At 41.2% G+C, this 27,101-nt stretch overlaps 1 protein-coding gene across 1 annotated transcript in view; it reads left to right on the forward strand.

Annotated features, from left to right (window-relative positions):
• The window catches only part of CUBN (cubilin), a 292,271-nt gene that overhangs the window by 138,600 nt on the left and 126,570 nt on the right, over positions 1-27,101 (forward strand). The window contains exons 32-36 of the mRNA XM_036275497.1: positions 19,536-19,695; positions 21,417-21,530; positions 23,283-23,393; positions 25,147-25,275; positions 26,241-26,373. Of these exons, the coding sequence (XP_036131390.1) occupies positions 19,536-19,695; positions 21,417-21,530; positions 23,283-23,393; positions 25,147-25,275; positions 26,241-26,373 (647 nt within the window). The remainder of the gene's footprint in view (positions 1-19,535; positions 19,696-21,416; positions 21,531-23,282; positions 23,394-25,146; positions 25,276-26,240; positions 26,374-27,101) is intronic.

Here is a 27,101-nt window from a genome sequence, read left to right on the forward strand (position 1 = left end):
GATCGGAGGTACCATGAAAATAGAACGGCTTTCACAGAGACTGTGTCTGAGCTTCAAGTCCCCTGTGTGGCCCCCAGAATCTCAAGCCATAGAATCAAGAAGGGAGCTCTGTACTGCTAATGCGTTTAGGAACTGGATAGCCAGTAGAAGTAATTTAAAATCTTCTTCAAAGGGAGACTAAAATCATCCTGCACCTCATTTCTACCAATAATTTTTCATATAAAATAGCCAGTGCGCTATCAAAGATATTCATGTATATGAGGCACCAATACAGCATAAATGAGATACAACCTTAACAGCGGACAGTGGAAACAAACACCCTGATATGCCAGAAATGAAAACCACCAGGCACACGTTAGTAAACAACTATGGCTACTGAGCTTAGGGAAGTAAAAGTAAAACTTAAAACTTTTAGCAAGGACTGAAACTATAAAAAGTGGCATTGAAAAAAAAAGGAAAAAAAATGAACTGAGCATTGTATTTATTTATTTATTTATTTATTTATTTATTTATTTATTTATTTATTCGTTAATCCTCACTCGAGGATATATTTTTCCATTAATTTTTAGATGGGGGGTGGGGAGAGAAACACTGATGTGGGAAAGACAGATATATTGGTTGCCTCCTGCATGACCCTGACCGGGGCTAGGGATTGAACCTGCAACCCAGATATATGCCCTTAACTGAGAATCAAACCCGAGACCCTTTGCTGTAACCACTGAGAAAAACTGGCCAGGACCTAACTGAACATTTTTAACTGTATAAATACAATAGCTGAAGTATTTTTTTTGCATATTAGACAAGTTGGACAAAGATGAAGATAGAAATAGTGAACTGAAAGGTAAGTCAGAAGAACCTGTCTGCCCCCCCACCCCCCAAAAAATGGATAAACAAAAAGATAAAAAATATAGAGAAGAGGTAAAACACATAGAGGACAGATATAAAAAGATATACCACACATGTCATTGTAATCCCAGAAGAAAAAGAGAGAAAAATGGAGCAGAAGCAATATTTGAAGAGATAATGGCTAAGACTCTTCTAAAACTGATGGAAGACAACATTTACAAAAACAAGAATTCCAAGGAACCCAAACAACCAACTTTTTGGTTGTGATCATTGGAAGCAAAAAAACGGCAATGGGATGGTAGTTTCAGTTTGAAGAAAGAAAATAACTACCAAGCAAGAATTCTGTACTCTCCCAAAGAGCCTTAAAAAATGAAGGCAAAATAAAGCATTGAAGCAGAAGAGGGGTGTTCAAGAGAAGTTTGAATGGGCCAGAGGCAAACTGTCTTCTTCATAGTTTTGCTTTCGGTGGGCGCCATTTCTCCATCACTTCCTCTCTCCCTCTGTCTGCTGCCAGGTACAGTTTCTTGTCCTTAACCATAAACTATAGAATTCAACGTACAGTGGTGTGTGAATAAAACAAAGCTTAGATCAAAGGCACACCCAGCATAGATGCATTCTTTGCCTCCTGTGGTCATGAGTTGGATTTCCCCCCTACCTGAGACATAAATACACAGCCGGGCTTTTCTGAGAACCACTGCCTTATCTCAGCGTGCAGATGGGCTTGGCTTAAACTGTACCAATAGGGGACAGATTGGAGGAAGTTAAACCTCAAATATGAGCTGGTCATAGTCATGAAGATAGGAAAATAAACCCAAAGACAGGTGCTAGGAGAAGTCCAGTCTGGCAGATAAGTTAAAAAAAACAAAAACAAAAAGTGCCCTGGCCGGTTTGGCTCAGCAGTTAGAGCGTTGGCCTGTGGTACAGGGAGACCTGGGTTGGGCCGTGCAGGTGGCAGCCGCTTGATGTGACCCTTTCACATCGATGTTTCTCTCTCTCTCTCTCTCTCTCTTTCTCTTTCTCTCCCTTCCACTTTATCTGAACAAAAAATGGAAAAAATGTCCTCAGGTGAGGATAAAAAACAAAACAAAACAAAAAGTATTAGTCTAAATGAGTTGTTGGAATCAGAAAGTCCTGTATGAAGTAGTTGGAGTATCCCCACCTGTGAGCAGATGGTGCATTCAGAAGCTATCACCTTAAGCACCTGAGTACCACACTGATATACAGAGTGAACATGCCAGCAGAGTGAGACCCGCAGCACCACGCTTACGAAACCTAGCTCTGTGGAGCAGACCTAAAACTGAGTCTGGGTTTTGCCACTTTCTGGCTGGGAGAAAGTTAATCATTCCACTTACTATAAAATGGGGATAGTAGAGTATCTGTGACAGATTTGTTGTGGGGGTATTTGCATTTATGTAAGTGACCTGTCTGTCATATAGAAAGTTCTCAGTTTGTGCTAGCCATAATCATGATGATGTCTGCTCCCAGAGACACGTTCAGTTAGCACTGAAATGAGGAAGATGACGTGAGCTACTGTGAGGGGCGATGGTCATAGGCGCCAGGACTCTTCACTTGTGATCCTGGGCCTCAAGGTCTTCAGTAAAAGAAGATCCTACTTAGGAATCTTTGTTATAGCACAGCACCTAGTGTTTCGTGTACCCAGGACTCAATAAATTGTAATAATCGGAGAAAACAAGAGTGATTCATTTAGGCCTGGAAGCCAGAGAAGGTTTCACACTGACGATGACCCTTAAGTGGCAGAATTTCACTGGTAGAAATGTGGTGCTGAGGCCAGGAGAAGAAGCTTTGGGGAAAGGAGGAGGGAAATTGTGCCCAGAGTATGAATGGGCACAGACATTTAGGAACAGGAGAATAGCATGTTGTCCCTGGAGTGTAACTATGTGTTGGAGAGCATATGGAGACCAAGGGTCTACAGAAGACATACAAATTAGACAAACTCTTTTATGCTCTGTGAAGAATTGGAAATAATCCCATAGAGAGTATGGGGTTTATGAAAGTTTTCCGTAAAATAGAGGAGTAATATACTCAAAACCATACACTACCATGATAATAGGCAGTTGTTACCACATGATTAGCCAAGAAAGAGAAAGATGGTATAATAACTGTTTGGGAAACTATTGAGAAACCTTGGGCAGTGGCCCTAGGGATGGAAATAAAGGCCATATTGAAAAACTCTTAGAATGGTATAGTCACCAAAACTCAGAGGCTAATTACATGGTGGAGGGTGGGCTGCGTGATAGAGATAGAAGTTAAGATTGTTTTCATGAAGAATAGGTGAATGATGATGCCATTAATTGAGTAAAAAGGTCGACTACTGAGTTTGGAAACTTGAATTTAATGGTCTACAGCATGTTCCTTATAGAGTTCAACACAGGAATTCAGGATGGGTCGTGAGTGAGACATATCCATTTGAGGATGATTTCTGGACATTTGGATGGTTGTGAACACTACAGAAGCAGGTGTGATCATGTATAGGAGTATTGTATAAAGACAAAAGGGCCGCACTTTGGGAAACGCACTACTTTAGAGGCAGAGGAAGGAACAGAGGCAAAGGAGACTGAGGAAGAGGCCTCGGAGAGGTGAGTGGAGAACCAGGAGAGAGTGGTAGCATAGACTGAAACAAAGCCACTGGATTTGGCCTGTGATGCCCTTGTAAGGCCCGGGATGGTGTGCGTAGTGGTGGAAGACTTGAGACCAGGAGCAGGGGCTTCTTAGCTGTTTCCCAGAATTATGGAAGTGGACTATTTAGAGGGAAAGCAAGATCAATGGGAAATATATATATATATATATATATAGTTTTTTAATGATGGAGAAGCTTAAGCATGTCGACAGAGCAAGATGCTGGTGGAAAAGAGTAGGTGATTATAAAAGGTAAATGAAATAACTGATAGAGGCATGTTATCAGGGCAGAGACCTAGAGAGGAGGCAGATTGGCCCTATTAATTTCATACTTCCAGAAGGAGAAATTGGAACACACACCTGACCATAAGATTTGTTTTGACTTGCACATTTATTTTTATTGAAATTGCATAAATCATATACAAATGAAATGATTTTTGTTTTTACAATGTATTAATCACCCTGTGAAAGGATAAAGAAATATGAAAAAAGGCTGTTCAGGTAAATGGGGGTAAAGATCTGCTGTGTATGGTGGCCAAGTGGACTCAGTTATGGAGATGGGAGGTGAGCAGAGGTTTGGAACCAGGCAGGCAGTGTCCTGGCGAGGCTGGAGGCTTGGCTCCAGGTTAGAGTTAGCTGTCCAGGGATTCATGAAGGCAGGCATTGAGGCCCAGCCATTATCCTTTATAGCTAGATGGACACTGGATGTGAAACGTACCTTAAAGTCCAATATCGTACAAAACATCTCTGCAATTTCAGCTCATACAAAGCCAATCATTCATTCTGAAGACATGCAAATTAATTCCACGGTCCTGTGGCTTATACAGAGTCATTAGCAAAGAGAATGCTGCCAATGATGTTACCAGATAATGTTAGTGTTCATGGAATTTTTAATAGACCTCAAGTGTACTATTTAATATTGAGGTAAATTGTACTTGGCCAAGACCAGCCATCATTTTTTTTAACTCCCATAATAATTTAGATTATCAGAAGTGAAAATATTAATTTTAACAGTCATTATGGTTAACAGCCATAAACACATAGATGCATAGAATGTGAAGGCTGGAAAATGAGAGAACAGAGATAATTTGCTGTTCTCTTCTTGTTTCAAAAATCAGAGAACTGGTGTCCAGATGGGTCAGCGTCAATACCAGGTAGAAATTAATAGCAGGATCAGCACTAAAATGCAAGCGAGCCTAAAGTAAGAATAGGTATTTTGGTAAAATATAAAAATCATAGCCTATGTGCAGAAAACTAAATGGCAGAATAAAGGAGAGCTGGGAAAATAGGGAGAGAAAATAAAATTAGGCTTACTTTGGAACCACTGTGAGTTCTCTTTCAGATACACCCAGTAGGAGGAAGCGTTAGGATTCGAACATGCAGTGGACAGTGTCTCTGCTTTGCAGCAGGGAGGTCTGCATTCCACTCACCCATCTATCTTTGGTCAACTCAGCATTGAGCACTGCTAGACACTAGTTTCTAGGCCCACAACTCCCTCTCCTCATGGCCGGGGGATTTTAAATTGCCCGTTTATAAAACCGAGTGCCTGGGGAACCCAAGCAGAAAGAGAGAGACTAGGGAAGAGGATCCTGTTTGGTGTTGTGTTGATGTGTAGAAAGAAGGGAACAAGGCGGGAGCTGAAGGAACAGACACTAAGGACCAGGCAGTGTCCACAGTGGGTTCATTCCAGAAGCTACAGTCAGACTCACATGCACTAAACTTCTGCTCAGCCGCTGGGGCATGAGTCCACCAGGCATCCGTTAGGAGGGTCATTCCACATTCTACTTGCTATGCAGACGAGAGCTCTTCCTGTAGTTGGCCTGGTCCCCAAGGGTCCCAAGTGGAGGCAGGGTAACCCCACAGGCAGCCCCAAGCCATCGCTCTTGGTTTCATGGGACTAAAGGCAAAATTCCGCAAGTGGAAAAATGAATGAGAAACTTTAAATGGAACAGTGATGCCCAACCTCCATCCCGTCTCAGGTAACCCATAGCAGCAGTCTTTGTATTTCAGAGGCACCAGTCTGTTTGATGCATGAATTCCTAATAGATGCATGGCTGAATAAAGGAATAAAGGAATATTTGCTGCATCTCCTGCAATGATCAGTGGAAAATTGCAGATGACACATTTGGGAACGTGCTGTGTGGTGTTCATTACCCAGCACAGTTATTGATAGACAATCTCACTATTCTGAGCCACTTGAGAACTTGGATAACATCGCAGAAGTGCGTTTTCTAGAATTACTTGCTGCTGTAATGAAAAAAGAGAGAAAAAGAATTTTCTGACTTGTCTTGAAACGGCAATGGCATCATGGAGTGCTGATGAAAAGCTCAACTTGCCCTCAAATTTCAACTAATTTGGTAATATGTTTGCTCCATCGCTTTACAGCGGCCAGTTTCATTAACCTCGGGGCTCCTGAATGACACACATTGTGAGTAGTTCTGGTTAAGGCGGCAGTGGGACCCATCAGCTGGGCGTGACCCTGTGTGGTCAACACAAAAATGGCTCCATTATCGTTCCCTTCAGGACGGCTGAGTTTTAAAGTGACCTGCGACCGAGAGTTTAATTGCTTAATTAGGGTCTCTCTCCAGAGCCTGAGATTCACGTAGCCCTGCAAGGTCTTACTGCGCCCTGGGAAATGCTGCTGGGGTTCCGTGAGGGCGGGCAGAGACGGCCGCTCAGCAGCACCAGTGGCCCCGAGCCCCCGACCTCTGATTTCAGCATCCTCTTTGCTCAGCGCGATGGAATGTCTGCCTTGTGAGAATCAGTACGACACAGATAAAAGCAAGCAGACCGCAGTCCAGCGCCGGGAGCTCATTGGGATAAAACACACACTAGGAATCACCGAGCCTCAAAGAAAGGGCACATGATGAGTAGCCGAGTTCTTTTCTGAAGCTTTTTGGACAGATCTAGGAGAAAGAAAGCAAAGTGTCTGGTTAGAACTGGAGGAAACCAGATGCCCAGCCCCCGCCCCAAAGCTGCAGTGTCTGTTGTTATGAACATGATTTGACAATGAGGCACAGGGTGGAACAGGGCAAACACACACTGCAGTTTCCACATTTTGTTTTATTTTTTTAAGACACTACCCATGATGTGTTTCCTTTGAAAACACTGCTCATTTCCAAAACAGAGCAAAGAGACACAGGAATAATAGAACTCAGGGCTTCAAAGAGATGATGGAAACAAGTCTTCCTTAAGCATTTATTGTTTTACAAATAAATCCAAGACAGAAATCAGTCTACTTCCCCTTCTCATTTCTTCTCTCTCTCCACTCTTCCCAAATTTGGTTTCCATTCGATACTTGGGGGTGATCTCTTTAAAACGTTAATTTGTAGCTTACTTTTGCTAACCTTCTCAGCCACTTTGCGCTCCAGTGCCAAATTAGTCACCCAGAGCTGTGCCAATGCTTCACATCCCCAAAGCGAAGAATGATGGAATTGAAGCCAGTTCTCAATCTGTGGACACAGGCCTCCTTTTGTTTTGTTTACATGTCAGCTCGGGATCTCCTTAAGTGCTTGTTTCTTTGTGAATAAAATGAGCTTCTTGGATTTCTTTTTATATTAACATTGGAGTCACTAGTTGGAACAAATGCAAATTATTCGACTTTATAGTCTCCTGTAAAATTTGCAGATTGAGTGTGATAATACAGAACAAAGAATAAGAGTGACAATGCCCATGAGATGTGTGACTATACATTTCACTTGGTATTAATTTCAGGGCCACGTCACTGGAAAGTACTCCTGACTGAAGAAACCGATGCTTCCTCCTCTCTGCCCCAAAGAAAAGCTGCTAGAATGACTAATATTTTCCTTTCTGTCCTCATATTTATGACTCGAAGAGCTTGGATAATTTCCTGAGCGATTCCCCTCCCTATCGCTTGATATTTCCTCTATCTTAGCACAGTTCTCACTCCAAAATGGGAATTCAGCAGCAGCTACACTACCGTAGGTAATGTGTGAGCGTATTTCATGGATTGTCATCCTCAAAATTGACTCTGCCACCTCATGGAAATGATCTCTTCTGTACCCTAACTATCTTATTCTTCACGACATTTTTTTTACCCTGATAAGCTTTAAGGCCATCTAAAGCAGTAGACATGTGTTGCAAGGAGTTAAAAAGGAAGTAAAGAGTAAAGCCCAAGTTGGAAGCCCAATTGCCCTGGGGCAGGGTGAGAACAGAGGCCGTGCTGGACCGCACAGTTAGAGTGTGGTTGGGAAAGGACAGGAGTGGGTTTATATCTGAATTCAAGAATAGAACTGAGTTGAGGAATCAGGGATATAAATTTAGGTTTATTTATCGGTCCCAAACACTGCGCCCTTTGTTAACAGTCTGCTAAATTAGCCCTGCTGGGAATCCCATGCATGTTTAGTGGGATGGAATGCATGACAGGTGCCAACCACTCAAATCCATGGGGCCCCAAGTAAGAATTTCTAAAATGCCACTAAGGAGGCTATATTGTAGGCCTGGATACGTGAGAGGAGACTTCCACTCTACTCCCCGAGCTACCATAATTGTCTTTCTAGGAGATCACAGGCATCTCACTTAGCTTCATAGACTCACTGTCTTTCAATATTCTATTCTCAATGAATGATACTTGATTTTGTCTTTTCAGTTAGTATAATGATAACTGATCAGATGTCAGATGGATAGGATCAGATGGATACTTGCTCTGCTCTACTAAGTGTATGACTGTGAGCAAGTGCATTATGTGTTTCTGAGCCTCGATCTTACCAATGGAAAAATAAAATTGGAAGAAGGATTGAATTTTTTAAAATATATGTAAAGCATTTATTACAGCGTCTGGTACAGATAAGTGTTAGCTGCTACTCCTAATATTTCTGTTACGACTACTCCTGTTTCTATTACTATTCAAACTATGTTAGGGATCTTCACTTATCTTTTTAAAAATTGTGAACCGTAGGCACACAGAACTACAGAACTGGGTTCACAACCCTCAGTCCATTGCTAACTATCATCATGCGTCTTTAAATAGATCTGTTTTGTTTTATTTTCAAGTACTTTCTTAAATCCTAAAATATATATTATAATTTTATTCACACATTCTTCAATATCATCTCAGTAAATGATATCACGTCATTAGTGTGTTATTTTGCTGCCTTCCAGAAGGTCCACAGATGAGATAAGAAGAAACATGAAGCCAGCACGTTCCATACATTTAGAGTGTGTTTGCTTGCAGAGCTCAGCACTGAAGCACCTCCTTGCCTTGGGGATTGTAAAATATGCTGTGTTTTGCTTTTGAATTAAAATAGTTTCTTTTTATTTTGTAATCTTTTTAGTTGGTAATCATTTTAAACCACACCTGTAGTGGCTTCATTTTCTCCATGAGCAAGATGAAAGTTAGTGAAACAAGCAGATAGGAGGTTCAGGAGAAATATCCCTCTCCTACCTACTCCCCAGCAGTCTGAGGGGATCTATTCCAGTTTCTAGAAGTGAAAATGCAAACATTACCGAGGAAGCTAATGTTCGTTTCCCTCCCTCAGTCATGTGCTTTGGGCAGTAAGTACTGACGGCTTCAGTATGGTGATTGTGAGTCACTCGGTCAGCCAGGGTCTTGATCACAGGGGAGGAGCAGCTGGCCGAAGAGCTGTGCACCCCATCAGTCACTTGCTCTTCAGTTCTCCACAGAGCATCAGTGATTGCTTGTCTTGATGTAGTACAATTTTTTATTTTTTAAAAAATATTTTTATTGATTTTTTTTTTTTTTTTTTTTTTTTTAGAGAGAGACAGGAAGGGACTGGGAGAGACAGAAGCACCAATGAGAGGACATCCATGGGTTGCCTCCTGCACGCCCCCTAGTGGGGGGGGGGGTGAGCCAACAACCTGTGCATGTGCCCGCATTGGGAATATTGAACTAGTGACCTCTTGGTGCACCGAGCTATACCAGACAGGCTGTAGTGCAATTTTTGAAGTGTTGGGATGCTCAGCTTTTACATCACATTTTACATTTTTTCAAAAGAACACACTGCACAGTGGCTGTCATCTGGAGACTGAATTGAAGGGGGCACACATTTAGGCAGGGAGAATTCAGGCTGCTGTGGTGACTTAGGCAAGACGTGATACAGTCCCACACCAAGAGGAGGCCCTGCGGGGGAGGTGGCGGGAAGGCGCCCAAGAGATACATCAGAGAGAGAATGGACAGAACACGGAATCCATTCAATTGGGGGGAGATAAGGAAGAGATCTAAAATGTCTTAGCAACTGGGTCCATGCTTCTGGCATTCTCTGAAGCAAGAAAAGAAGGTAAAGGAGGAATTAGTAGGAGGAGATGACTTCAATTTGACATGTTCACTTTCAAGGATCATGAGACCATACAAGCCAGGAGGTCTGGGATGGCACTGGATATATGAGCCTGGAGCTTGGAGAGAGGTCTATTACAATTGTAGATATGGCCAACTAACAAATATCTTGGAGATCCTAAAACAGAAGCATATCCATTTGACAATACATTCCTGAAGGCAGCAAAAGGCAGATTAAGTGGCATTAATATCCACCTGGCGTAGATACTGCAGTACTGTTGTGTGAACAGCATATTGTCATGTCTCTGTATGTGATCATTTACATGTCTGATTAGCTGAACATTTCACCATTTTAAATATATATGTTATTTTAAAGGTTTACCGCTCCTCATACTACATTTTTAAAATACAGAAAAGAAGAAATACAAAATTAATGCCATCTATAATATTGTAATACAGAGACAAACTATTATAAGTTTGGCTTTATTTCCTTCACAAACATATACACACAAACACACACCTGCACACTTCAACACACATAAACATGGATAGTTGAGGCAATAGTGCACATCATTTTGTATCCTGCTTTTTCACTTAACATTATTTGATACATTTCTTCTTAAAGCTGTTATCTTTGGCTATGTAATAAATTATATGGACATACCAGAGTTCATTTAGCCGTTAGTTTATTATTTTCCACTCAGATAATATTTAGGCTTTCTCTTCTTATTATAAAAATGCTATGAAGAGCATATTTAAATGTCAATCTTAGTCTACATTTCCTATCATTTCCTTTATATAAATTATTTTTTCTTTATTGAAAACTATTATGAAATATTTTAAGTATATAGTAAAGCATAGCCTACATAATGCATATAAAGTATATAATGAACAAAAACATCCCACTGTCCAGACTTGCCAGATATTAATATTTTATCATATTTTCTTCCAGTCCTTTCTTCCCTCCAAAATAAATAAATTGCTATAAAGGACAGTGAAGTCCCATGTGTCACCCTCACTGATATCATTCCCTGCCCCCCATCCCAGAGGAAACCACTTAAGAGAATTTGGGTTTATGATTCTCATGGCTATATTATTTGTTAAAATATAGTTGACATACAATATTATATTAGCTTCAGGTATAAAACATAGTTATTCTACATTTTGTACCTTGTGATATGCTCACCACAATAAGTCTGGTAAGCATCTATCACCATACAAAGTTAATATATTATTGACCATATTCCCTGTGCTATGTATTACATCCTCATGACTTATTTGTTTTATAACTGAAGGTTACACCTCTTATTTCCCCTTTCCTTTTTTGTACCCATTCCTTTGCCCTCCTTCCCTCTGGCTACCATCAGTTTGTTCTCTGTATCTGTTTTGTTTGTTTTACAGATTCCAAATTTAAGTGAAATAATCCAGTATTTGTCTTGCTTTGACTTATTTGACTTAGCATAATATCTTCTAGGTCCATCCATGTTGTCACAAATGGTAAGATTTCATTCTTTTTTATTGATCAGTGATATTCTAATACACACACACACACACACACACACACACACATTCTTCTTTATCCATCTATCCATGAACACCTAGATTGTTTCCATACCTTGTTGATTGTAAATAATGCTGCAATGAGCATAGGGGTGCATAAATCTATTCAAATTAGTGTATTTTTGTTTTGTTTTTGTTTTTGGATAAATACCCAGAAGTAGAAATGCTGGATCATATAGTAAATTTATATTTATTTTCTTGAGGCACTTCCATACTGTTTTCTGTAGTGGCTACACTTTTTTACACTCTTACTAATAGTACCTGAGGGTTCCTTTTTCTCCATATCCTTGCTGATGCTTGTTATTTATCGACTTTTTGATAACAGATGATCTGACAGGTATGAGGTTTCTCACTGTAGTGTTGATTTGCATTTATTTGATGATTAGTGATGTTGAGCATCTTTACATATGTCTATTGGCCATCTGTATGTCCTCTTTGGAGAAATGTCTGTTCAGGTTCTCTGCCTTTTTTAAATCAGAATGTTTATTTTTTGATGTTGAGTTGTATGTGTTTTTTATACATTTTGGATATTCACCTCTTATCAGATATATTATTTGCAAATATCTTCTCTTATTTAGTAGGTGTCTTTTTGCCCATGGCTATTTTTATACTTTTTTTTTTATTATATGTGTACATCCAAATACAGTGTACATTATTATTTTTGCATGTTTTAAAGCTTTCTATAAATAATACCACACAATACATACCATTCCATTTGCTCTTTTCATTCAACAGTCTTTTTTTTTTTTTTTAATCCTTACCTGAGGATATTTTTCTATTTATTTTCAGATAGAGGGAGAGGGAGGGAGAGAGAGAGAGAGAAACATCAACATGAAAGAGACACATCGACTGGTTGCCTCCTGCATGACCCCAACCAGGACTGGGGACAAACCGCAACTGAGGTATGTGCCCTTGACCGGAATTGAATCCGAGACTCATTGGTCCACCGGCTGATGCTCTAACCGCTGAGCAAAACCGGCCAGGGCTCAACAGTCCCTTTTTAATATATTTTGGGACTATAATGCATTCAGATCTAATGCATTCTTTTTGACATCATACAATATTTCATTTTACAAATATACCACGAGTCGTGTACCCATTCACTCATGTACCCAATGCATATTAACAGTAGCTATGCACTCCCAATTTTTTTGAAATTGCTCCCAGTATTTTTCTATTGCAGCCCTTATAACAATGAAGACCCTTGTACATATTTCTGAATGCAATCATGCCAGAGTTTCCCTAGTGCAGGCACCAAGAAGTGCAAGTGCTAGCTTTTATATTTACTATTGTTGCCAAATTCTAGCAGAAAATGTACGTATGAGGATTCCTATCATGAGATAGAAGAAATTTACTGTCATATTCATAATATATAATTTCCACAAAACTTTCAGTGCATTGTCTTACTTGATCTTTAAAATGATGCGGTAGGGAAGAAGAATTATCTACCCCTGGTTTTAAGATGATATAACTGATAACCACAAGCTTCTGAAGTGCATTGGCAAAAGCAAACACCCTAGTGGATTCAGGACTTCATCCAGGTGTCCTGACTCTAAGAACAGAGTGCGCCCAAGTGTTCTGACCATAAGATGCCTACGCTTTCCAGGTGTCTTGAATCTAAGAGCAGCATGCTCTCCACTGGGTCTTGTTGGTCAGATGAAAAACATGAAATCATGCGGGTGGCAGCCACTCGATGTGTCCCTTTCACATCGATGTTTCTCTCTCTCTCTCCCTCCCCACTCTATCTGAACAAAAAATGAAAAAATGTCCTCACCGAGGATTAAAACAAACAAACAAACAAACAAAAAAACATGAAATGTACTGGACCCTGTCAGTGAAAGCTGAGCAACTGAAAGAACATGAACAATGTGGGGTGAACCGAGCATGGATGTCCACTTCCCTTTAGGCTCCACTTTCTGGGTGTTTATGAAGCGGTGTTGTGGAATGGGACAGGTGTTATAGGGACGGTGTTTGGGGAGGAACACATTTTTTTTAAAGAAAATCACTGCCCTTCCTGAGCTAGACTGGATGGATACCTTGTGCTCCCCAACTTAACCTAGTACATGAATGGATCCAATAAATTCGTGAATAATTGGTGATATCCTTACTTTACAAAGAACTGAGGAAGAAACAAAGAAAGCAAGCCATGGAATTCCCCAAAGGGTAAGTGGCATTCATGGAGGACTTGCCACATGCCAGGCAGCACATATTACCCCAGTGACTCCTCACTCTGACCCATGAGAGCCAACTATTGAAAGGAGAGTGAAGGTGTCACACTCTCCATTTCCTCCCTTTGCACACACAGCTCAGCCCACTCAGTTGCTACACAAACAACTTTAGACCACCAGTGACTTATCATCCCCCATAATATTTTTAGGAATTCTTGTGTGGAGAAAGGAGGAGAGAGGGGAGGTGGTCACCCCGATGTCCGTTTATGGCCACTGTTAAAATTTCAAGCCATCTGTTTCTTGCTTCTTACAGCTGTTTCCTTTCTCGCTACCTCTTATTAAGAGAAAGTTGACATTTAGACCCCTTTTATTTATTTTTTCAAAATGCCACAGACTTGAGAGTCTTTTGTGTAGCAGACTTTGATTAAATATTTTAGGCACTGGGCAGTGATTACTGCAGAAAGCAGAATAGCAGTTGAATTAAAATGTGGTACTGGACTTCCTTATCTTTACAATGTCCTTGTTCATTCTTCTCCTCAACATCTCATTTCACTCTCCCTATATTAGTTATCTATTGCTACATAAAAGTCATCCCAAAACTTAATGGCTTAAAACAACAGCCTTTACAGTTTCTGTGTCAGGAATCCGGGTGCGGTTGACCTGAGCCTTTCGGAGCTCACAGTTCCTTGCAGACTATTGGCTGGAGGCCTCCCTCAGCTCCTTGTCACCCAGGCCTCTCTCCAGGGGTCTCACAGCACAGCAGTAGAGACAGCAGTGGAGAGTGAGGCAGAGGGTGCCAACAGGAGGGACAGTGCCTCGCGGGGGAAGTGTCCATCTTCCATAACCTGATCGTGGAAGTGACATCTATTACTTTTGCCTGTAATCTAGTTTTTGGAAGCAAGTCACGAGGTCCATTCCACATGCCAGGGAGGAGGTTGCATAGAGGCACGAATCACTGGAGCCAGGTCAGAAGTCGCCGCCCCCACAATCCCAGTTGCGTAATTTCCATGGATTATGTCTCCTGCTCAGGCTCCTGCTTCATCCACATGGCTGGACAAACCTCCACCCCTGGGACTTTTTGATTTTGCCTTTATAGCTCTCCAGTCCCACCCACCCCTGCTAAAACTTTATTCGTTTATTAAATAGCAATTTAGCTCTCCCTCTGTCTCACATTAATAGGCGAGGCTAATATCTATTAAGTACTTCAATGTGCTAGGAACCATGCTAAATACTTTATATCTTTTAACTAATTTAATTCAATAAACAATAGTAGCTATGTGCTCATGTTCACTTCATTTTACAGATTAGGAAGCTGGAGGATAGAGAGGAGAGAAACTTGTCTACAATAACATAAAACAAAAACAAACAAAAAACATTTCTCACAGTCATTTCCTGAGAGTCTGTGAAGGTGTTTTGCTATATAAACACTTTATCTCTCTAAAAGAAATTCTGACACCACCTTCTAAATAATGCATATTGTACAATAATGCATAGTTCTATCATCATTAAGTGTACAGCAAGGTAAATTGTTTATTTTGCTTACCTCCTTTATTTTCTCGAATCACCAGTCCTTAGGACTCTGACCGTCAGCCTCTATAAATATCATCAGAAAGGGATGCTGGTCTCTTTCTTGAACAGTTTTCCTCCTCATGCCACTTTATGCTGGAGATGTGTGAACTTTGAAAAGGGCTGACATTTACCCAAATCTCCTTCAGATTTTAAAGCATCCATATGAAACTTCATAAATGATTGACTTAGTTTTCACTTCTGGTTAGAACTTAGGGCAGCGATTTTCAACCTTTCTCACCTCATGGCACCCCTAAACTAATAACTAAAATTCTGCGGCACACCAAAATATTTATTTTTTGATGATCTGAGAAAAAAAAAAAAAGTATAATTTTGATTCATTCACACCAGGAGACTATTATGTTGGCTGTTGTAATTTTTTTAAATTTGACAATCCAAGGGAAAAGAGGTCAGTGCCTCTGACTAACTTGTCAGGTATTGCATGTTTTAAAAATTCTTATTTAAAAATTCTTGTGTAGCCCTGGCCGGTTTGGCTCAGCGGTTGGAGCATCGACCTGCGGACCAGAGAGTCCCGGGTTCGGTTCCCGCTAGGGGCACGTACCAAAAAAAAAAAAATTCCTGTGGCCCATGGTTGGAAAATCACTGGCTTAGGGTATGGACGCTACACTACAGAGGTTCCTGACGGCACTGGAAATGTCATGTGTTCTGAATACTTTGGGCCTTGGGGATTGGTCCGATGTGCTCTGCCCACCTCCCACTTTCCGTGTGCTCTCACGGCTGGTGGAAGGCTGGTACAGTCAGTGAGAAGGCACCTGGGCGCTGCGCGTGTGGCCTGGCCTGTGCCCTGTGATTGGAGCCTCCTCCGTTGCCCTTGGGGACCAGAATGTAGAAAGCCTGCCCAGAAAGCAGCCCACTGACCTGTCACCCACGTGAAGAGCCTCCTCGACCCTCTGTCATGCCTGCTGGACTCTGCTCCCTGACAGAGGCAGGTTTTTCTCCACTCTGGGTTTCTCAACCTTATCCTTTCTGTGCAGAGGCTTATTTGAACACCAGATATTTATCATCCATGACGTAGCAGCTTCTTTTCTTTTAAAACATCTTCTGTTTTTATATGATCACATTAAGGTTTGGTATTCTGAATGCGTAAGCTGGTATCTTGCAGAACTCTGGATACTTTCTAAGGAGACCAACTTTTCCATAGAAATTGAATTACCACGTAACTAGATTTGCCTGTTCTCAGAGCCCCTGTAGTTGGAACTCTCAAGGATGGTGGCCACTTTTTCTTTTGTGGATTCAACTTCAAAATTTTATTTTATTAATATCAGACCAGAAAATCAATTTCCAGGCCTGAAAAAAATCTCAGCAGTAGAATTCAATAAGAATTCTATTATATATCTATAAGCTACATGACTGTGTTATACGTGTAGCCAATAGTAATCTAGTTTGTGAGCTCTATCTTAGACACTACGTGGAAGTAAGGGAAAATGAATATTGATAATTTTCATGACTTTTGAATTTTAAATAAATAGGAACAATATCCCGATATTTTCTTCCTTGCATTTTTTCCCTTATAATTTTAAAATGAAAACTTAAATTGATTTGATATTACAAGTGTTAACAACACTCTTAAATAAAAGAATTGCTATTTCAGACTATTAAAAAAAATCAACTGTCTCCTTGATAACCTGAGGTATTACACTTTATACAAGAACAATTAGGTACATATAACTTAATAACTCTCGAAAGCATTTTAAAGAGAAGTAACATGATCTAATGTAGAAATTGGAAAAAGAATTAAGCTCCTAACTCTGGATCACTAGCTCCCATTGTCACTAGCTTCCACCGGCTGAGACAAGACTTTAGTAGCTAGGACACTTGTTAAGTCTCACTTTAATCATTTTCTGAAAATCACATAATGTGGAGGACTAAGTTATAATGTTTGTGATAGTGTTTGTATAATTGTTTATCATATTTATGGTGTTTTGGTATATACTTTGGATTTGGGGATGTTTGGAAACCTTCTACCTAGGATCCATTCCCTGTAAAGCGATGCTTCAGCCATACACACTTCAGCAGAAGCCCCGTAATTCCAGCGTCTTTGGGGGCTGGAAAACATGGAGAACCCCTGGAAGATGGGTGCCTCTCAAAGGGTCCCCAGGCATGGGCTCATTCATGTGACGCCTTAACTTTCTACCTTACTCTTTACTTTATTTAACTTACTTGCTTATTTACTTATTTTGGCTTAAGAGGTTTGCAATCATCCAGAGGGGGAAAAAAAAGAATTTAAGAAGGCAAAGAACAACACCCATTCACTCACAACAGCTCTGAATTTAGGGAGAAATAAAGGAGACTCGAAAGGCCTTGCTTTTTGTAAGTTCATGGACCTATAAAAATCTTCTGAATGAGCGTGTTGTTGTTGCTTGGTGGGGTGTCTGTAAACCTCATAGAACCCTGGTGTTCCACTAGAGTTTAAGACATGTTCTACACAAACAAAAACAAACAAACAAATCACCTTAAGAGAAGCAAGTAGTCATGACCAAGAATCAATCGGTGTATTGCCTAGAGCCTGTGACCCCAGGCGTTCTAGAAGTTAGTCTCTAAAGCAAGTATTAATATAACATTACTGATACCCTAAGTTGTTATAGTTATAACTTTGGGAAAGTAGAAAACTAATTATAGAAATAATAAAAAACCAATGATGGTAATATTTGAAAGTAGAGTGAAGTGTAAATATCATGAGAGATTCTGTAATAATAGTTTATATGTTATTTTGATTACTAGTTAAGGTGTCCAAAATGTTCAATGAAAGTAGTCGTATTAGATTGGCAAGTATATTTTGAATTGGTTAAGAAAGTATAATTTAGAATTTATCTTTAAATGTTGAATAAAAATCACTTTTAATGTTTTATTTATTGGACATATAGATTTAAACTTTGGACATTAATTTAAAAAAAGAAAGTAATTGCTCTTTCAGAATCTCATTTACTTAAAATTTATTATTGTTAAGTCTTAAGCCTCCCTTGTGAGAGAGTTAAAAACTCTTAATGTTTGATTCATGTACTTGTATAAATTCAACTGAGAATAGCCTCTCAATCATACTTATTTGCCAAAGAGAACACTGATTGTAATCATCACTAGGTATTTAAAGTCATTAGTGTGTCCCTTCCTCGTATTAAATCTCTGAACTTTAAATTTCCCCCAAGACTTTCTTTTTCTATATAAATAACAATTTATTCTGAGTGAAACAACTGTATTTTAATTTCATATTTTAATCCACTCTGGTAGTTGGCCAGGTGATGCATCTATTCTTCTTAATTGATATCTTACCTTGGACAAAATGAGTTTCGATTCTGTGCTCTAGAAACCAGCTGTCTGGCTCCATATGACCTGCTCCCTCTTGGGAATGTGTGACTTGGCCTTTGTGCCCATTACTTGGGTTCGTGGTGCATCAGTTGTGCTCTTGTTAAAAATGGAAGGATTCTTGGGAGAAGAATATGGGATAATGTATGTGAAGAGCTGAATCCAGTTCTTAGCACATAGTAAGTACTTGATGAACAGTTGCTATTATTATGATCACTCAAACAAAAGAACTCATTTACCACTGGTTTACATGTAAGAGCATTAAAATTTCACACCAACCTGGCTAGTATGGCTCAGTGGTTCAGCACCTCTTGGTGCTGGTTCGATTCCCAGTCAGGGCACATGCCCAGGTTGTGGGCCAAATCCTCAGTGGGGGGCATGTAGGTGGCAGCCAGTCGATGTTCTCTCTCATCGATGTTTCTGTCTCTCTCTTCCTCTCCCATCCTCTGTCTCTAAAGTCAATAAAGAAAAAAATTAAAAAAAAAATTTACACCAGACACACAGAGTTCCAAAGAAACGAGCAAGCTTCAATTTCACAAACCAATACAGCAATTTTGAGTGCATGTAATGAAAACTCTATTCCATTGGTAAGTATGGGAAATCACCTAGTCCCAGCATCCTGGGCAGACACAAAGTCCAATAAATTTTCTTAATCTTTGAAGTAATTTTCTAAGTCAAACTCGCATCACTATATTATTTGAGTGAGCTGTGCCATTTCTCTTCTTTCTTGACCACGACCCTGTGAAGAACAAAAAGTGCCAGCAAATGTTGGGCTTCTGAAAAGGAATGGTTACTCATCATGCTTCTTCATCAATTCGCTCCACTATTTATTCTTGCATCCAACATTTTCAGTACATGTTGTGGGTTTGGCCTATGATGTGACTGTCCTGGGGTCCGAGGAGGACGGAGGGCTGTGAGAGAGGTGTTTACAAAGACACCAGGAGATCTAACGTGCCTCTGGCAGAGACACTCCTACTGAAATCCTTAGCATGTCCCTAGAAATGGCCAAAGACTCAGACACTCCCATGGAACTCTATGACATGACAACAGAATAAAACACTCGATCCAACAAATGTGTTGTTCTCCACCAGCTCATCCATGTACTGATAGTCCGTGGACCATGGGCCTTACAGATGCAAGTGTGAGGTTCTGAACCATCATTTTCCCTGTTGTCTTCTTTGTAGGTATATGATGGTGTGAGCTCCGCAACTACCCGCCTTGCTCGGGGGTGTGGAAGGCAGCAGCTGACTAGCCCCATCACCTCTTCAGCAAACAGCCTGTTTGTGAGATTTCAGTCTGGTCCTTCCAGACAGAGCAGGGGCTTCCGAGCTCATTTCAGGCAAGGTAGGTACTGGGCGGGTCTCTCCGAGGCACAGGTCATCTGTCCTTAAGTGCCTCTCTTGATGCTACAAGAAAATGAAACCAATCCTTACACCTTGGTCCCAGCTTTCTACTTAATATGCAGCAACTTAAACAGAACCAAGGAGCTATGATTTGCAGTTATTCCAATTGCTGATCCTTTCCATTTACCCTTGTCTAACTTGGTGCTAACTTCCTTGGAATCTCTATAGCTCTCAAACACATTTTCAGAATATGACTTAAAAGTAGCTTTAATACATACAGTTATGACTTTTTTTAAAGTGTCTATCCAAATTTATTTATCCATAGATAAATCACCTAGTATTTATCCAAGTGTTTACATCAGATGGAGGTATACCACTATAAATGACAAGACTTGCTTGTAATATAGGGTCAGATTCTAACCCTAGAATCCTGCCATTGTCCACCTGCCAATGTTGTTTTCCGTTGTTTGTGTTCTTAAATCACCACTTTCCAGTTCTTCCTCTGAGGCTTTTTTTTTACCCACTGCTTTTTATCCCTTTATTTAACCCTTTATTCTGCTATGTCAGAGATGGAACCCAGAACAAGAAGGGTTGTTAGTTGGCTTCAGTAGGCCTCTGGTTTTTGTCAGATGACCCTTGTCCTTTCAGTTCGTTTAGTCCACTTAGTCATTTGTCGGTTTCAGTGCCCTTGCTGGCTTTCTACAGGCCGGAGCCCTGGCTCGGGAGAGTTTCTGGATCCAGCTCTCCCAAAGACGCCCTGTGCACTTCAGAGTAAGACAGACTGCACAGAGCAATCACTCCTGTGCTTCCAAAGTAGAATGGTTTCTGAACACTTTTTTTTTTTTTCATTTAATTAATCACTCTTGTGTTGCACTAGAGTAAAACAACGTCCCCAGTAGGTCTTCTCTTGCACTATTATAACAACCTCCCGGATCTCACCCACCCTTTCCCCGTCTTCCTTTAAAGTCAACTGGCAAAAGCCTCATTCTAATCATGCCCTTGAAAGTGACAGTACTGGGCACCGCACTGCCTACGGAATGGAGCCTGAGCTCCTCCAGACATTACCCAAGGGCACTGGAACCTGCTCCGATCTTTCATTCAGGGTCACCTCCAACACCCCGCAGTGCCCTGCGCTTCGGCCAAGTGTGTGTAGGTGCAGTCCTCCCCATCCTCCGTGCTGCTGTTGCTCAAGCTGCTGTGCCCTGAGCTACTCTTCCTCCCAGCTCCCCCGTGGCCACCGTCCCCCGTGCGCCTCCGTTTCCGCTCTCACTGGCAGCAGACTCTTCCTCTCCTGCGCCCCCACGGAGCCTTGCTTCTCTGATAAGCCACAGCCATTCTTGGAAGTCTTGTTCAATGGCGTATTGATTTCCCTAGAGAAAGGTATCCGTAAAGACATAATTTCCAGACCTGTAATTTATGAGTAGGCAAAGGAAGTGAATCAATGCCAGCGTTTGTTTGAGTGATCAGTCGATTCATAGCCAATTAATCTGCTGTTTTATGTCACTCCCTACTTTGATAATTGAAGTCTATTGTTATAAATATACAGTGAAAAACCATTTTCTTGTGGTTTACGCACAGCTTGCTTGGCAGATTGCTTTGTTGGCCTGAGTTTTGGAAATAAGGAAAAATCCATTATGTGTTCAATTCATCAGATAATTGCTGTGCATAGTCAGTGGCCATCCAAAGTACATGACGAGTGTATGTGTGTGTTTGTGTCCTCAGTCTGCGGAGGCTACATCCTCACCAACTCGTTGGGTACAATATCCTCTCCACTGTTCCCTGCCAAGTATCCGGACAATCAGAACTGCAGCTGGATAATTCAAGCTCAACCTCCATGTAAGTAACAAAACCAAAGAGGAAAAGGGTTCCAGGACGGACGGTGTCTGGGAAAGTCCCTCTGTGACTAATGTTCTTATCTCCCCCGAGGTAACAATTGATGGCCTTCCTCTTGTGTTTTTTTTTCTTTTTTCCGGACGTCCCAATGCCTGCTGTTCACAAGAACAAACATTTCCTAATTTGATAGGGAAGTGATTTTACTTTTTGTTCTTAATTTAACATTTGTTTTAAGTTTCAAGCCAAGCATAAACAAACAAACAAACAAAAAAAACAAACAAAATCCCACCCTATAACCTTGCTGTATTGACAGGCATGGGAGACTAGGGGTAAGCAACAATAATTCATAAATAAATAAATAGTTTTGGACACGAGTGCCTTGAGTGTAGTAGATGCACAAAAGCAGTTGCTAAGTGGATAAATTAATAGAAGCATAGACTGGAAAATGAATAACTCATATAGTTTGGGAATGCAGTGCCCTGAGCACATTGATATTTAATCAAAGTGGAGGTTAATTTTAGAACCTGGTCCGTCTCTCCTGCAGTGCACATATTAGAAAAAGAAAAAAGAAAATCCCAGCACAGACCTGGAAGAAACACTTAATGAATACTTACATTATATTGTGTTTGGATTCCTAGAATCTCATTTTCAAACCCAGTAATAATCTGGTGGAAAAGCCTTCACATTTTACATAGAAAGAGAGTGAGGAGACCGTTACAGACTCCAGAAGTGACTGCAAAGAATGTGACCCTGGGGCTGTTACAAATCTAGTTTCAGATGAGCCCTGCCCTTCCTTGAGGTTTTCAGGAAATATTTATGATTTCAGACATAATGTGAGAAAGACATTAAGCTCTCAACTCCACTCGATCACTAATGACCTGTGTGATAATAGGAAAGTCACTTAAACTAATGAGGCCCCGTTAGCTAATCCAAAAAAATGACAAGTTTGGCTTTAATATTCTCTAACGCATTTCCCAGGGATGTCAAGAGTTAACAAATGGACTCTTTACTGACATGCATAGGATTTGGAGGTTGGCGATGTAACCCTGAGCCAATGGCGGCCTGGAGCATGGGGCCCCAAAGCAGGCCGCTGGCCTGCAGGAACAGCCTTGGGTCAGGAGGCCCTGCCTTAAGCCAGCAGTTCTGCACTTGACCAGGATTTATAATGAGCTGTAAAGCATTTGGATGAGATCTCACTGGTTCAAAGCCAGCAGCAAGGAAAGAACCTATTCTGAAGACTAGGGACCCTGGAAGAACAACAAAAGGAAAACATCCCCGGGCACTTGCTGTTCTGCAAGTAATTCAGAGCTTTCTTTTTAAATGACTCTGAACCTCAGGGCCCTGGCCTTACAGTAAAGCTACAGCGCTGGGCAGGATGTGAGTGCCAGAAAGAAACGTGTCCTGTTTACAAGCACACATAAAGAACCAGGATTTAAAGGAACGATTCTGTTGAGAAAAGTGCTTAGGAGAAGAACATAGTTATGGCAGGTATAAAAAGGTATAAAGACTATATTTCAACAAGCTATTCCCTATAGTGCATGGAGTAAACCTACCCAGGAGTCCTCTTCTTTATTAGCATTTCAGATTCTATAGGCGTTTGCAACAGTGTACATTCTGTTCATCCTCAGAGGACAGCTTGGGGCAGAGCCCTGGCCACTTCCCCTCTCCATCCCCTCAACCCCTGTGCACATCCGCCCGATTCACTGCTCGCCTGCGGGAGAACTTTATTAAATAGGCTTCCCTTTTGTCTTACAGTTAATCATATAACCCTCTCCTTTACCCACTTTGGACTTGAAAGCAGCACAAACTGCTCAGGAGACGTTTTAGAAGTTTTGGATGGCAATTATGATGACGCGCCCCTCCGAGGTACTGTGGCGGGAGCCCTCTCCTTTCCATCTGTGGCCTCGACTGGGTTGTATTTACGTGCTTGCATATGTGTGTGCCGTCATTCAAGGTTAGCATGTTTCCGATACACATGAAGAGCAGCATAAGCCAAATACAGATAATTAGGGGGTAAGAAATGGGATTCAAGGAACAGCTTGTTCATATGCAAGGATGTGAATAATTTCTGCATGTTTAAAAATTTTAAAGTTGCAAACACTTTAGGTAGTAGTGAAATGCAGTCTACCTCAGCATTAAGTAGCATTCTGTGAGAAATATCTTGATAATATTTGACCTCAGGCCCTGGCCAGTTTGGCTCAGCAGTTAGAGCGCCGGCCTGCAGTCTGGAGGGACCCAGGTTCGGTTCCGCTAAGGGCATGTACCTCGGTTGCAGTTTGTCCCCGGCTCCGGTTGGGTTGCATGGGTGGCAACCACTCTATGTGTCCCTTTCACATTGATGTTTCTTTCTCTCTTTCTCCCTCCCACTATCTGAACAAAATATCAGGAAAAAAAAAAAAATGTCCTCAGGTGAAGATAAAAAAAAATATTTGATCACGGTTCTTTTTTTTTTTTTTTTTATTATCCTCACCCGAGGACATTTTTCCATCTTTTGCACAGATAGAGTAGGAGGGAGAGAGAGGAAGAGAGAGAGAGAGAGAAAAACATTCGACGTGAAAGGGACACATCGAGTGGCTGCCACCCGCACGACCAACCAGGGCCAGGGACAAACTGCAACCGAGGTACGTGCCCTTAGTGGGAACCGAACCCAGGTCTCTCTGGACCGCAGGCCGATGCTCTAACTGCTGAGCCAAACCGGCCAGGGCTTGATCACAGTTCTTACCTTCAAAGAGAGCATGTTTTTGTTTTTTTTTCTGGTTTTGTCCTCATTGAAAGCAAAAAAAAAAAAAAAAATCATAATTAAATAAATAAATAATCCAGAATTCGGTTTGCAAGATATCCCAATGCAACTAAATGTTGCTGCTATCTGTTCCTGAAATGTCCTCAAACAAAATGATCTCAGGTTATTTAAAGATTCTCCAGAAGTGGGCAATCAGTCAATGAATACTCTCTGCTCTGTGCCCACTTCTGATTGTATTGCTTTTTCTCTATAAACATTTGACCAAGAATGAGGGTATATTATTTAACAAGTACATCTAGAATTCACCTTGTGCTGGGTGTTTCTCTAAGGACTTAATAAATATTAGCTCAATGAATCCTCATACCTTTATGATACAGGTTTCATTGTTTAGCGATAGTCTCTTTTCTCAAGTGAGGAAATTGAGGCACAGAGAACTTGAATAACTTGCCCAGGTCACGTGGCTAGTACATGGCAGAGCTAGGAGTTCAATCCAAGTATTCTGGTTCCAGCATCCACACTTGTCTTGCCTGTAACATTTTGCTTTTAAGTATTTTTTGGTGCATTTATTTGTGCAGGTACCTACTGTGCTAGAGATTTTAGCATTGGTTACATTGGGAGCCAGGTCACCTACATTGTTCTTATCTTCCCCTAACATCCTTTGTCATGTTTATAAATCTTCTCTCCTCTGCTTGTATTTGTAGTTTCTTATTAATTCTCAGGCATTGTCTCAAGCACTGACCCGATTTAAATGGTTCTCCTAATAGTGATTTCCTCTGTTTGCTTTGGATTTTCGTGATGCTAGTAAATCCTTGTTTCCTGGAAATAATGGCCTATGCCGTGTTATCTTTTATTCTCCTTGTCATTATTTTCATAATTTAGGCCGCTATTGTGGCAACTCCATGCCACAGCCCATCACCTCCTTCAGCCGGGCTCTGACTCTGAGGTTCGTCTCTGATTCCAGTCTGAATTCTGATGGTTTCCATGCCACATACACTGCGTCGTCTTCAGGTAAGACAGGCTAGCAAACAGCGCCACTAGGTTTTAACAGGGACCGGGTTGAATTCCTTGGTCTTTTACCTTTAGACTTGGAAGCTAGTTTCCTGAGATCACCTCTGTGCCCACCTGATATTCTTCTGAATTAGGTTAACATCCTTATAAATGCTGGCAGTTGTGAACTCGAGACCACAACTTCTTTACCCATTCACCCACCGATAGACACTTAGGTTGTTCCCATACCTTGGCTGTTGGGACGAACGTTGCTCATCGTAAACTCTGGAAGTGAGGAGAACGGGCTGGAATGATCTCGGATGGGATGGCTTGCCTGTCAGCGTGTTGGTGTTCTCCTCTGTGACAGGCAGCCTGTAGTTGACAGTGTCCGATGGCATCGTTTGTGAATGGACAACCGCTGTTCTCCTGTCTCCCTAGCCTCACAGTTGGGCTCAGGCAGGCTCTGGGTGTTGTCACTGATGGCTTGATGGGTGGTGGCACGTGAGAGAGGAGAGAGGAGCCCCCTCGTACTGGGTCTCTCAGTCAGTGCTGTTGGTCAGCTGCCAGCTTCCTGGTGATCAGCAATGACAAGCCTTAGAACACCCGAGAGATTGGCGTGTGTGTCTCAGGCTTCTGAGAGTAAACCACTGCAATACTGACCTGTTCTAGGCCAGGGCTGGAAGGCATCCTGGTTAGAAATACCCAGTGGTTGTGGGATTGAAACAAGTCTTTTATTACATCAAGTTATAGGACACTGGGAAAAAAAGGCTTTTAGAAAAGAAACTGCAGAGATTTCTTCTGATCCACCAGACCCCGTGGATTTCAGTTTTCAAAATCTTTTCCTTATTTTATATAATATCAATTTTTTATTTTTTTATGTGATATTGATGCTGTTAACAGCTCCTCTAATGCTCTCTCTCCTTTATCTTGGGGTGTCTTGCATTTGATCTTTGCTCCGGCATTCACATTTTTCTCTTTTCTTCCAGCTTGCGGTGGAGACTTCCACATGGCCGAAGGCACCCTCAACAGCCCTGGCTACCCGGAAGTTTATCCCTCCGATGTGGAATGTGTCTGGAACATTGTCAGTTCCCCTGGCAACCGGCTCCAGCTGTCTTTTATGTAAATCCTTTTTTATGGTGTATTGTTTCGGTGAATCTGCAGGAAGGAAGCGCTGTTACTAATAGGATGGACAACTAATAGCACATGTGTCCAAGCAACTGTGAGACTGCACGGTGGGAACTTGGGGAAGTCTGTTTTCAAGCTTCCTCTGTTTTACTCAGAGTTTGGGTTATAAATAGTATTAAAATTCTCTTGAGAATGGTCCTAGAGTCCTGCCTAGTATTAACAGAAGTACATGCCTATGCATTAATGTGCGAGTGTTCACTTTCAGAGCACAGTAATTTTATCTTTTTTTTTTTAATTAGAGACATTTAGATACTTGCAGAGAATCACTAGCATTCTTTCGTCTAGTAGAAATCCTATCTCAATGAAGCCTTCTTATGCATATATCTTATGTTCCTCCCCACTTTTCCTTCTGCTCCTACAAAGAATGATTTGGGCCCTGGCCAGTGTTACTCAGTGGTTAGAGCGTCGGCCATGCACCCAAGGGTCCTGGGTTTGATTTCTGGTCTAGGGCATGTACCTGGGTTGTAGGTTGGATCCCCGGGCTGGTCAGGGTGCTATGTGTCTCTCTCACATCCATGTTTCTCTCTCTCTCTCTGTCTCTCCCTCTTTCTCTTCCACTCTCTAAAAATCAGTGGAAAAAAATATTCTCTGGTGAGGATTCACAAAACAAAAGAATGATTTAGTTTTTTGGAACTAGAGGTTTACTTGTAAAATCTCTCGCA

The sequence above is a fragment of the Molossus molossus genome, unplaced genomic scaffold (assembly GCF_014108415.1).
Source record: "Molossus molossus isolate mMolMol1 unplaced genomic scaffold, mMolMol1.p scaffold_m16_p_1, whole genome shotgun sequence".
In the NCBI taxonomy this organism is placed as follows: domain Eukaryota; kingdom Metazoa; phylum Chordata; class Mammalia; order Chiroptera; family Molossidae; genus Molossus; species Molossus molossus.